The following is a 13,769-nucleotide window of genomic DNA, read 5'->3' on the forward strand; positions in this document are numbered from 1 at the left end:
GCATCCTTCCTAGGATCCTCACTGATCCTATGCCTGGGATAAAAGGAAAATGAACAGAGTTTTTATATAGCATAATGTATAAACTTGTCAAATCACTAAGTTGTATACCTGAAACTAATGTAACATTGTGTGTCAACTATACTTAAAACAAGAGAAAGAAAAAGAAACTATTATAAAAAGTCTTAGAAAAGTAGACAAATGGTGCTGTTGATTTATTGTCTTTATTGAATTAAAATTATACCATGTATAAAACAGCAATGTATACACAGGAATTAATGCATCATAATATATACAATTATCTTTGAAAAGTCAGGACTCAAGTTACAATGATTATGAACATAAAACCTGTATTAAAACATTTTCCATAAGTGATTTATTTAGCTGTTTTAGTTCGGAGTCGTCGTTTGAGAATCTGATGATCGCTTTCCTTTACTTTATGGTCCATCAAAATCTGAAATTAACAATTTCATAATATTTTTATAAATAAAAGGCTATTTGTAATTTAGTAAGATCTATTCATGTGCTTAATAATTGAAATAACAGGTACAATGTTTTTGTCCCTTTAGACTATAAGTATACTAATCTATTAAAAAGCATTATCTAAAGTAATAGATTTTGTAATGATTTCTTCCAACACTACCTAACATAGGATTAAAATAATCTACACCCTCTACTGAATTCAGGACATATACAGCTTGAAGTAATTACTGAAATATTTGGAGGCAAGTGCCTCAAATACTTTTTGAGAAAAAAATCTTTCACAGCAACAAGTACAAAAATACCCCCTTATCTGTGGGGCCTATGTTACAAGACCCCCAGTGGATGCCTGAAACCAAGGATAGTACCAAACCCTATGTTTATTGTTTTTTCCTATATACATACCTATGATACAGTATAACTTATGAGTTAGGCACATTATTATATTAACAACAATCACTAATAAAACAATTATAACAATATACTACAGTAGGTTATGTCAATGTATGTCTCTTCTAAGTATTTTATCTACTGTACTCTCCCATTTTCTTATGATGATGAGAAATGATAAAAATGCCTATGTGATGAGATGAAGTAAGGTGAATGACGTGGAGGCACTGTGACACAGTGCTAGGCTATTACTGATCTTCTGAAATGTATCAGAAGGAGGATCATCTGCTTCCAGACCACGAAGACCACAGAACACTGAAACCATGGAAAGCAAAACCAAGGATAAGAAGGGACTACTGTAGTGCTCACTTCAGCAGCACATATACTAAGAAGGGACTACTGTATATAACTTAGAAGAATAGAAAGAGCATTATATTGCAACTAAAAAAAGAAAGAACTTCGGTCAAGGGAAGAAATTATGCACTAATCAGACAGATAGTGAAAAGTGACCAAGAGAATAGTATTTCCTATTGACCCTAATTCTTCACCACCTGCCTTCCAGTGTCTGGTATCTGACATCTACTGTTGCAGAAGGTCTCTGCCCTGATTTCTCTGAGCCACTTCCTGTTGAAGGCTTCTCCTTAAATTACTTTTCTACCATCCCTTTCATCCAGTAGGCAAATGCAAGCATGATGGAAAATTAGAACTTTCCCTGTAATAGCACAGATTGTTCTGAGTGAAGAGAATGAGTCATCGAGTCAGGATGACAAACTACAGTCTTTTCTTAAAAGAACCTGGAAGGCTTTAGAGGAAAGGTGGGAGGAAATGACTGAATGTCAATTCTATATTTTTACCAGGCCCACTTAGGCCAGATTTGTACAACTCTTGTAATAAAGTTAACAAAAAAAAAATAGCTGTTAGAAGCAAATAAATGACTGAACAGTGATAATTCTATTGATGGGATTAAAATTTCTCTGATTAATTTACAAATGTAAATAGGTGACACTTGTATACATTAATGCAGCACTTATAATTATTATAAATTTAACACATCAAATAGCAAAAGTGTAACATTTAAAGCATATTCCAAGAGATCTGATCTAAAGAGTAAAAATTCAAACCATTATAAAATTCAGATTATGAATACTCCCAAATTAAAAAGAACATGAACAGTTTTATTTTTAAGAAAACCAAAAAGAGTAGCTTACCACTTGCCCAGATATATCAATAGGAGATGAAATTTCATTTGTGTATAATTTCCGTTTGGCCCGTTTTGGTCGAGACATATTTTCTTTACTTACTTCTACATTTGAGAGCTTTGACGAGCTCATTGTTTCAATTATCTTCTTTGCTGTGAAGGAAAAAATGAAACAAGATGGGATCGGGAGGGAGACAAACCATAAGAGACTCTTAATCTCATAAAACAAACTGAGAGTTGCTGGGGGGTGGGGCGGTTAGAGATACGCTGGCTGGGTTATGGACACTGGGGAGGGTATCTGCTATGGTGAATGCTGTGAAATGTGTAAGCCTGCTGATTCACAGACCTGTACCCCTGGGGCAAATAATACATTAAATGTTAATTTAAAAAAATAAAAAAATCTTGTTTGGATCTAAAAAAAAATGTGTGTGTGTGTGTGTGTGTATACATGTCTATATATATATATATATATATATATATATAAATTATTTAAATCCTGAAACAAATAACTTTCTAATTGAAAAGGTATGATCCTTAATAAAGAAAAACATACCAAATTAAAGAGAAAAAGCACTGTGAAAGGACATGGCTAGTCAACTCACAAAGAAAAAAATTAACTGTCTCATAACACATGAATAATGATGAACAGCAAAAACAAAAAAGCAAATAAATAAAACACCATTTGGCTAATGTCAAAAATGGTCTGGTAAATTAGAGTACAGCCAATAAAACTCAGGTGTTTTTAATGACTTGGAAAGGCTTATGCTGTTATGCAAAAAAGCCTGGACCATGCAGCAGTATGTGTATGTAAAGATATCCACAATAAATATTAAGTGAAAGTAGTTTAGAATTGTGAGCCCTTTGCTTATCACTAATAAACACACACACACACACACACACACACACACAGTAAATCAAATTCTTAATAGTTGATTGCTTCTGGGAAGTGGAATAAAAATTTTCAATTCTTACTTTGTACATTTGTCCTTCAAAAGGTACATATTAATTTTAATAGAAAACATATTTCCATCTGGGAAACCTTCTGGGTAGAAAATCCTTATATATATAATATCAAGTATTTTTTTTTAAATAGAAAAAACATTGAAGGAAATATGCTAAATTGAAAGTCTACTTGTAAAGTGTTAATTTGTCCTTGAAAGGCCTGAGCTGCCCAATGTCAGAGCAGCCAATTAAGTCAATAAGCCACAATGAAAGTAACACTTAAACCTTTAACCACTTACTGCAATAATAGAATAAGCAAGAGGCAAAACGTGAGAAAGCGCCAACTCCCACCCCCACCTTCCGTCTTTCCCCACGTGTGGTCCAGGTCAGGAAGATCAGCACAGAACTGGGGGGTCACCCCCTGCCGAGGGAGCACTGAACAAAAAGCTCTTGCACTGCAGTTTTATGGACCTCGGGACTGGAGGCCAGAGGAAGGGCTAAGAATGGAAAAGTAAAGTCAGAGGAGAAAATGTCTTCAAGCTTCCCTCCCCTTTCTGCCATAAGGTCTTAGAAGTGCCTGAGGAATTTCTCTGCTGAAGGGCCCTGGTAAAGAGGCTCTCAATGAAGGCACCTTGGCTAGAACTACAGATATGGATCAGGGCATTGCTGGCCAGGGTCCTGAGTCCTTGACTCTAACTCTTTTCAGAAACTGCTCTCCTTTGCTGTAGGGAGGGCAGCTTTTTCCCCATGAGGCCTTACAGGTAAAGCCTTTGTAACTGCCTACGGTCAGCCTAAAAAGAAGATTTTGGCCAGTACCACCAAACTCCTCACTACAGTATGCCAGCCCGATACTAAGAGCTGAGAATGGGAACCTTACAGACACGCTGCGCTCATGAAGCTTATACTGTAGTGCAAAAAGTAAGAAAACAAAAATCATAGCTTAATTCAATTTGCACTTTGAAAAGATCACGGGCGGCCATGCACTGTATGGACAGGAGATAGGTAAGAGGAGAAAGTTGGAAAACCAGTGAATGAAGGAATGAAATAACGAAGGAAATGAAATCAAGAACAGATTTTTAAAATTAATCTGTTTTTTCCCCCTACATTTCCAAGTGATCAACAACAGACACAATGTAGTTATAATCGAAAATAGGGGTATCTTCTACTCCTAGAAATAATTTTTTAAAAATCTACACTAGGGGCGCCTGGTTGGCCCAGTCAGAAAAGCATTTGACTCTAGATCTCCAGGTTGTGAGTTCAAGCCCCATGCTGGGTACAGAGATTAAATAAATAAACTTAACAAAAGAACAAACAAACAACAATAACAACAACAGTAAAAAAAAAAAAACTAGGCGCCTGGGTAGCTCAGTCCTTGTGTCTGCCTTCAGCTCAGGTCATGATCCCAGGGTCCTGGGATTAAGCCCTGCATTGGGCTCCCTGCTAAACTGGAAGCCTGCTTCTCCCTCTCCTACTCCCCCTGCTCGTGTTCCCTCTCTTCTGTCTCTCTGTCAAATAAATAAATGAAATGAAAAAAAAAAAAAAAGACCTACACCAGGTATACAGGAAGGGAAGAGGTTATAGAGCTGAGTCAACCAAATAAGGAAGTCAATTACCATATGGGTACATCCCCGTCCTTGAAAACCTATTTTCTTTTACTATGTAAGTGCTAATCAATATAATTTAAATAAAATACTTATGGATCTAAAATAACAAGTCATGCCTCTCCACATTCAGACATTTAACAGTTTGCTGTTTGTCTCTTCTATGTTTATAATAATTACGCCTTTTTAAAAAGTACCTATTTTTTGAAAAATAAATACAAATGGGTAAGTCTGGTAAGTCTGAAGTTCCCAAGCTGTGCACTAAGACTACAGCCAACACACAAGAGCATCTTGAAATATTTTAAATATTCAAAGAAAACAGTGACACACAATAGCTCAAGATAATTCATAGTTTCAAATAATAACATTACATTCCTTTTGATGATGATGTATCTTTGCAACCCTGATTTTCAGAAGCTGAGTTTTCAGTGGTTGTTTGGCCTTAGCACTAATGGATAAAATATTAGGTTAGGTGTTTCTCTGGGTGTAGGGGAACAATGAAAACAAAAAAAAAATCACTCACAAAGACATTAAGGGCACTGTGAACAAAGAAAGTTTGGGGACCTCTGTGTTGTTTTTACAGAAAGTGTTTTTCTACTTCTACTATCCCCTGCTTTAGTTCCTTTCCTTCCCCATTCTCCTCACTTCTAGTCTCTAATTCATCCAAGTGCTACCACTGAGGCAATCTCCTGAAAATCTACTCTACCGCCTGCCCCTTTCCCCAACAATGCTCTCTCCACACTCTCCATGTCAGATGTGCACTGTTACCCCAAAGTGCCTGCATATGCCCTACACTCTCCTGGTACTGTGCCTCTGTTAAAAATGTTCCCCTCCAGCAGATGTGTGTGTGGGGGTGTATGTGTGTACATATACATGTATGTTTGTGTTTATGTATATGTGTACAGAAAAAGTATAGATCTTAGTATGTGTTTATACACAGGTAGTTAATATGGTTAATGTTATATTATATAGAAAAAAGCATGAAGCAACTAACCCAATAGATATTTACAGAAATACATATTTTTGATATATAAGAATCGATACTGTTTGTCAATGCACAGAAAAAAATACTATAAGAATATATACCATAGTATAGTGGTTACCTCTAGAGGGTGTAATCCTGCCAGGATTTCAATACCCAAGTTAATCCCATCTCTCCAAAAAATTAAAATTTTCCCTTAGCCTCTGAATCAAAATAGCTCTCTTCCCTCCAATACTACCACAGCACTTGGCTTGAACCCTGTAAGTACATTAAGCAGGCCGCTTTGAATTAATTTGATCCTTGAACAACACAGAGCTTTGGGGTGCTGACCCTGCATAATGTCAAAAATCTGAGTTCAACTTTCGACTCTCCAAAAACTTAACTACTAATAGCCTACTGTTGATCACAACTCTTACTGATTAAAACACATTTTGTATGTATTATATATTGAATTCTAACAATAAACTAGAGAAAACAAAATGTTATTGAGAAAATCATAAGTAAGAGAAAATACATTTACAGTAGTGTACTTATCAAAAAACATCCATGGGGCACCTGTGTGACTCAGTCAGGCCTTTGAATCTTGATTTTGGCTCAGGTCATGATTTCAGGGCTGAGAGATTAAGCCTTCTGTCGGGCTCCACGCTGGACATGGAGCCTGCTTGGGATTCTCTTTCCCTCTCCCTCTGTCCCCACCTCTAAAAATAAAAGAAAACAAAAACCATCCACATATACATAGACCTGTGCTGTTCAAACCCGTGTTGTTCAAGGCTCAACTGTACTCACATATGGTTCTTTCTCTTCCACTCCAGTGAACGTCTAAGCATCACACCCTCTCATACTCTCCCATAGTAATAAAAATAAGACAATGTCTGTTCGAACAATGGTAATCACTGTTGTTGAGTTTACACGCTAGTCGGATATTAGAAAACATCTAACATAAAAGGTCATATAGTTTTCTGCAAACCTTTTGATTGAAGAATTGTTGGAGAATGTTGTAAGAAGTCTCCAAATTTCTGTAGCGTTCCTTCTTTTTTCTTAGTGGTCACATTTGTACTAACTGTGGATGCCTGACTCCGTAAAGAGTATGTTTTCTTAGATGACGGACGTGTGGAAACCTAAAAAACAAACATTTTTTGTTACTGTCAATGAGAAATATTAAAAGGAAACAGTTGTAACCATAGCTGAATTAAAAGAGGCCACAAATTCACAGGCAAGGAACTCGGGATTAAGTATATGAGAGGAGGATAAAAGAACCAAGGCATAGCAAGATGGGTGTGACAGGCTGACTCAGAAGTATTGAAGGGCCTGCTGCTGGCCCAATGCTAAAGGATATACTCTAAGCCAAATCAGATGAATAAGAAATGGAATATAAATGAGTTATAACTGGACAAAAGTGGATTTCTGAGTAATTACTGATCAACTTTATTTTTATATTCTACTTTATAAATATAAGTTAAGAAGATGGTCAATTCTGAACATATTGAAAGACAAACCTTTTGTTCCTTTTTGACAGAAGAATTTCTATGCTCAGAAACAGGAGACTTCAGATTAGGTCTGGGTGTAGCATTCTTCTTATTTTCACATTTCACCAAGTCCTAAAATTAATGAATTTCAGTCCTAGTTAATTCCTAACAATATTTTCTTTGTTTAGGCTTTAAAAAAAGATGATTTTTTTTTCTTTTGAAGATTTTATTTATTTATTTGACAGAGAGAGAGATCATAAGTAGGCAGTGCAGCAGGCAGAGAGAAGGGGGAAGCAGGCTCCTGGTTGAGCAGAGAGCCAATGGGGGCTTGATCCCAGGACCCTGAGATCATGACCTGAGCCAAACAGAGGCTTAACCCCCTGAGCCACCCAGGCATCCCAAGATGATGGTTATTTTTGTTTTGTTTTGTTTTGTTTTTTTAATTTTATTTATTTGAGAGAGAGAGATGACAAGTAGGCAGAGAGGCAGGCAGAGAGAGAGGGGGAAGCAGGCTCCCTGCTGAGCAGAGAGCCCGATGCGGGGCTCGATCCCAGGACCCCGAGACCATGACCCGGGCCGAAGGCAGAGGCTCAACCCACTGAGCCACCCAGGCGCCCCAAGATGATGGTTTTTAACCAAGGGTGATTCTGACCCTAGGAGACATTGACAATGTCTGGAGATATTCTGGGTTGTCATTGCTGGGGTAGGAAGGTGTTGGCCGGCAACTAGTAGTAGAGGCCAGCAATGCTCCTAAATACCCTTATAAATGCACAGGAGAGCCTTCCAAAACAGAGGTGTATAAACCCAGTATCAATCATGCTGAACTTGAGAAACCCTGACCAAAGGTATGACTTTTTCTCCCAACTTTATTGAGTTATTATTGACATATAACATAGGTGAGTTTAAGATGTACAATGTGAGGATTTAATACACACATATATGGGAACATGACTGAAGGTATGAATTTTTCACACACATCATAAATAATGAAATTATATAAGCTAAATAAGAAATAGTAGAAGGGATACCATCTTTTATTTGAACCCCATTTCTAAAATATAGCAATACATCTACTCTTTCCCCAACTCCCAAATCATGCAGAGTCTCTATGTTTAAGAACTCTTATTGAAATCTGGCAGCATCAAAAACAAAACAGAACAAAAACAAGTAAAAATCTTCAGTATAAGCACAGGCAAAATGTTAAAATTCAGAAATATAATCTATCTTTCCTACTAAATAGGTATGACATATTACTTTTTTTTCTCCCACATAACTTCTCTTACAACACAGTCTCTTGTAGTATATTAACTGAATCAAACTCGTACAAATCGTAGTTGTACCAAAGATTATAAACATAAAAGGGAAAAAAAAAGGCAAGAAAAGATTATGACTGAACCTCAGAATTCCAGTTACAAAGCAGAAGTCATAAGGGTAATAAGAAGTGGACTTCCTGAAAGGGGAAAGACAGATGGCATCAATGGGAAACAAATGCACAGTAGTAATGCATCATACTTGCAGTGTGCAATGAAGAGGGCTCTAGAGTCTTCACTGGGTTAGAACATACATAGCACTACACAAATGGTTGTCATGAGGACCTTACAACACTCGATTTACTAGAGCAGTGAAGAGCTAGTAAAATCAGGAAAAACCTTAAGTTTCTACATGATTTATCTACACCAATCTGGATATCTATTCTGAAAAACACTTGGGGAGTATATACCAACAGTAAAATGAATAAAATAATGGGTTTTTAAATCCCTGAATACACAACCAATTTTTCCTTTTCCCTTGAAAAAAATGAATCAAGGAAAAGTCAAAATAGATCATAACAAAATTAAAATACTATTTTAATGTTATCTAAAATTTATTAAATATAAATTAAATAAATATTGAATAAAAGTTAAATAAGGCTCTACTAAACAAGCACTGAAGTATTCTAGGTGTAGCAGGAAAGATGCTAAATAAATTTCATTTGGCAAATTTATTACCTGACAGAGAGCCTCAGGAGTATGGTTAATATTATTTCTGCTCTTCCACCAGCTTGAAAATATACTACTCTTTAAAGAGGTGGGAAAAAAAGAAGTTGAAGAAAAGTTATTGTGCTAGAGAGTTTATAATTAGTTTTAAATTTAAAACAAGTTACTTTTTAAAATAAATATTACCATTTATTATGTATCCACCACATGTGGAACAAAAGCTAAGCATTTTAAATATTTATTTAAATATTTTAAATATATTATCTCTAATCCTTTATTTCCAAAAGGAGTAAACTGAGAATGAGAAAGTTTATGTGACCGGCCAAACCTGCTTGACTAGAATACAGCAGATTTGCTAACCCTACAATCAGAGAGCTACAGTACAAAGTAATAAAGAGTTTGTATCCTACCACTAAACAGAGGCCCACATTTTAATGGTTACCAGCTGATAGAAAAAGTCTCTCTTCCAAAATCTACTATAACCATAGGGAACTAGATTTCAGTTAAATAACAAAGATTATACTCGAGCAATTTAGCCATTTGGTTTCTGTAATTTGTCAACCCTTTTCTCTTCCACTGGAGGGAAAAGTCACTGAGTTTGAGCAGGACTGGTATACTGAAATAGTTTTCCACTGAAATCCACCATCGATCAACCTATCACAGCTTCAATGAAACAAAGGCTAAGTTTTAATAACCCTAAGCTTTTTGTTTAAGGACTATTCAACTACAATAATATTCTTTTTTTTTTTTCAAGATTTTATTTACTTATTTGACACAGAGAGAGAGACAGCGAGAGAGGGAACACAAGCAAGGGGAGTGAGAGAGGAAGAGGCAGGCTTCCTGCTGAGCAGGAAGCCCACTGTGGGGCTTGATCCCATGACCCTGTGATCATGACATGAGCCAAAGGCAGCCGCTTAACGACAGAACCATCCAGGTGCCCCACAATAATATTCTTAAGGAGTACAAAATATGCCACAAATTATGATTTTGGTCTCCAATAACAGTGCTTAGGAACAAGAGGGCAGTATGAAAGTTTAATTATGTATAATAACTAAGCTTAAGTTTTGCTTGTTAAACTTACTCATTAGTTAAGTACTTACCTCCTCCATTTCATTACTCTTCCTCTTCCGGGCCTTGGGAATCTTAACCGTCACGGGTAAAGTGCAACCAGGGTGTTTCACTGCCATTTTGTTTGGCCGTAAAGGTGTAAATTGAATCTCTAACTCAGGTTTTGGAAATCGAGTGGTTTGATTATTTTCTGTTGACACTTCACAAGAGTCAAGAACTACAGAGCCATCCTACAACAGAATTAAAAAGAAAGACAAATCTTATTTGCAGAATATGAATTCATGAATCACCAAGAATTAACTCTTTCAAATACCTATCAGAGACATTGAATTGGAAAAGATTAAAAGAGTGCTGGGTCAAATTAACCACAGCAAGGATAGAAAGATGAAGTTATGATCTACCCTCTCCAGGTTTATACATGATATGTTAAAATCCAAGGAAACAGAGATCAGTATTTCCCAAACTTGTATGATCATAAGGATAATTTAGACAATTTGTTTAAAAGATTCTTGGACCCTACCACAAACCTACTAAATCAGCAATCTCCTAGGAAAGAGTCTAGGATTTTTAATAAGCACCCTAGTTAAGGTAGATTAAATTGGCTTCTAATTCTTTGTTACTCTTCCCATTGAGAAATGGAGTCTCATTCCCCTTCCTTGAATCTTAATGACTTCCATGGCCAACAGGTTGTGGTGGAAATAACATCATCGTTCTGAGGCTCAATCATAAGAAGCCTATAACTTCCATCCTGTCCTCTTTGAAAAGTTATTTTCATTCCCCCTTCAAAATGTCTCATTCAGAATGCAGCCACTGTGCTGTGAGAAGCCCAAGCCACAGGGAGAGGCCACATATAGGTCCAGCTAAGCTCCCAGAATCAACTATCAGCTCTATGAATGAATCATTTTAGACTTTAAGCAAAACAGAGCATATTGATTTCATAAAGGCAAGAAAATATACAAACCAGCATAACAAAACCATTCCCCAGAATACACAATAACTTTTGGAATTCGTAGTAAGAATTGGAATCAGGAGGTTTAGGACATAAATTTATGTATGCATATATATAGTTGTATAAACATACATAAATTTATACATAAATTTATAAAGAAATGTTCCATATATAACTGCCTTTGCAATCAAGATTAATCTTGTTTATGAATTAACTTCAAACTTTTCTTCAAATGATATGATCTTAGTCTCTAAGGCCAATGCTAATTATCTGAAATTCCACCAAAAACTATCAAAGAAAGGGCAAGAGAAAAGAAATGGCTCCTGCTTAAGATACCCCTCTCTTCCTATTCACAGCTCGGTAAAATCTATTCACCTCAAGACCCACTATGATGTTACCTTCTCTAACCCACATCCACAACCACTCAGGCAAAATTCATCATATCCTCCTCTCAGGCAATGTTCCTTCTTAGCACTCTTCATGACTCTTAGCCCACATGATAAAGTCAAACAAGCAGTCATTTAGGCATCTATCTTATTACATTCTTTACTCCTTGAGGATGGCGATCATGCCTTATGTTTGTACTCTCAGTATTTAGCAATGTTCCCAACCAACACTGAAAACTTGCAAATGTGTTTAAAAAACAAATGCAAAAAAGGAATTTTGTCTTCAAAACTTTAAGTGACATAGAATTTTTATCTATTTCATATGTAATCTAAGACTCTTATCTATTATCCAAAGTGATTCATAGAACCCTAAGCCCACTGCAGATTAAGGAAAATCACCGTGAATTCCTGAGATATGGTGACAAAGTTATTAAATGGGTACGATTTAAAAAAAAAAAAAACTGAATAGAATGCATATTAAAAGGACATCTTATGAGGACATCATCCATGTTTTATCTTTTGTAGGATTTCCTATTTCTGACCATCAAGTTTGTTTATAATAACAGATCTGTTGTTTACAATAAGTATCATTTTGAGAAGAGATTAATACCGTTTGGGGATCTAATCTTCCAAAAGAATTTCACTTCTCAAAAGGCTTTAGGTTTTCCTTCCCAAAGCCAAGAGCACATACACGTAACTGCACAGCAAGATACTTACAACAACTGATTAAACTTGCAAGTGTTATTTACTAACTAACAGTCACTGTAAAGAGGGTAAAAAGTGGACTGTGTTACCAAATGCCCACCTCTACCTCATTCCTAGAAACTTCAAAACTTGTTGACTGAGGTTCCGTTTCAACTCTGCCAGGATCCATTGAACTCATATGTGTAGGCTTGATACCGACATTTTGTTCTTCCTAAGAAATATTAAAACAAGCCATTGTAACCAAATATGGATTAAAACACTTCACCTAAAGAAAAGAAAATCAAGATTTGGGTGGATTAAATCATGGAAGTAATGAAAGACTTCCTCCTCTCATTCTCAGAGACTTAGGAAAGGCTGGGAAACTTGCCAGCCTCTGGGACTGAATGAAAGAGAAATCTAAAAGACTACTTTCAATTTTCAAAATTTTAAGTGTATTCTCTCATTTTACTTTCATTCCAACTCTCTCAGCTAGATTTGGCAAGAATCATCATTCCTACTTTCTAGATGAGGAAACCGAAACCTAGAGATGTAAAATCACATGGCCAAGGTCTGTATTAAGTTGGAAGTGCTGGAACCCCAGCAACAGATCTGACAACACCATTCCGAAAAACTTGAGGATTCTTGAGAATGCAACTACAGTATCAGAGTAGAAAAGACCATATTGATAACTAAACCTTTTCTTGCTGCACACCTCATCCCTTTTTCTCAGTCATAGGGTATGTTCTATTCCTATACTCTATTTAAGGGATCTATAAAGAAGTATCAGATTATATTTTTAAACTTGATAAATTCCACCATTCCACCTTGATAAACTTGATAAATTCCACAATTCCACCACTTGAAAAATTCTGCCTTCTCACAACTGCCATCAAAAGCAGAAGTCATATATATCCCTTATGTCACCTACCCAAATAAAAAAGGTTATACCGAATCCACAATATGGAACAACTAGCATGTATTGACATCCACTGTGGTAAAAACTGTGCTGTTTTGCAAATGTTCTCAATTTTCACAATTAGGAAGACATTACCATCTCTGTTTTAGAGACGTTCAGATGTATTAAGTAATTTTCCCAAAGATCCTGAAACCACAGTGACAGCAACACACACCTAGTTTTTCTGTTTCTAGTCTGTACTGTTTATACCATGTGCTACTACCTCTTTTTTTTTTAGCAGTCCTCTTAGAATCATGAAGTCTTTCGTTGTGACAGACAGGCACATACATTTATCTTCCTATTGTCTGGAGGCAGCGGATTTTTAAGCATTGATCATTTATTTTGGAAAGACTAGCTTCAGATGTACCCTGATTCGATTACACCAGGAAGTAGCTATCTGTGAAATGCAATCCTCTCTCCATGCAGGGTTCCCAACCCTAATGTAATATTACAAAAGTAACTCCTGAATGACTCACCATCGTGAGTCACTATCAAAACAATTCATTTTCAAAACAATTAATATCTTTATATAGTCAACTATATAGTTGTTAGGGTGGGCCCAAGTATTTAAATATTACCAAGAGTTCAGGTTGAATCACATTTCCACATTTGAGAGGTAGATGAGGGACTAAATCACAAATTGTTTATTTTCTAATTACGCTACCTGAAAGATATGACCAAAATATTTGAGGAAG

General features: G+C 36.1%; 1 protein-coding gene across 1 annotated transcript in view; it reads right to left on the bottom strand.

Moving 5' to 3' along the window:
- Positions 1–201: 201 nt before the first annotated feature.
- KIF20B (kinesin family member 20B) overlaps positions 202–13,769 on the bottom strand; it is a 77,888-nt gene continuing 64,320 nt past the window's right edge. The window contains exons 27-32 of the mRNA XM_080823448.1: positions 12,241–12,351; positions 10,133–10,330; positions 7,087–7,188; positions 6,558–6,708; positions 2,076–2,218; positions 202–451 (exon numbers count right to left, since the gene is read on the bottom strand). Of these exons, the coding sequence (XP_080679574.1) occupies positions 374–451; positions 2,076–2,218; positions 6,558–6,708; positions 7,087–7,188; positions 10,133–10,330; positions 12,241–12,351 (783 nt within the window). The 3' untranslated portion in view covers positions 202–373. The remainder of the gene's footprint in view (positions 452–2,075; positions 2,219–6,557; positions 6,709–7,086; positions 7,189–10,132; positions 10,331–12,240; positions 12,352–13,769) is intronic.

The sequence above is a fragment of the Martes martes genome, assembly GCF_963455335.1.
Source record: "Martes martes genome assembly, chromosome: 14".
NCBI lineage: Eukaryota > Metazoa > Chordata > Mammalia > Carnivora > Mustelidae > Martes > Martes martes.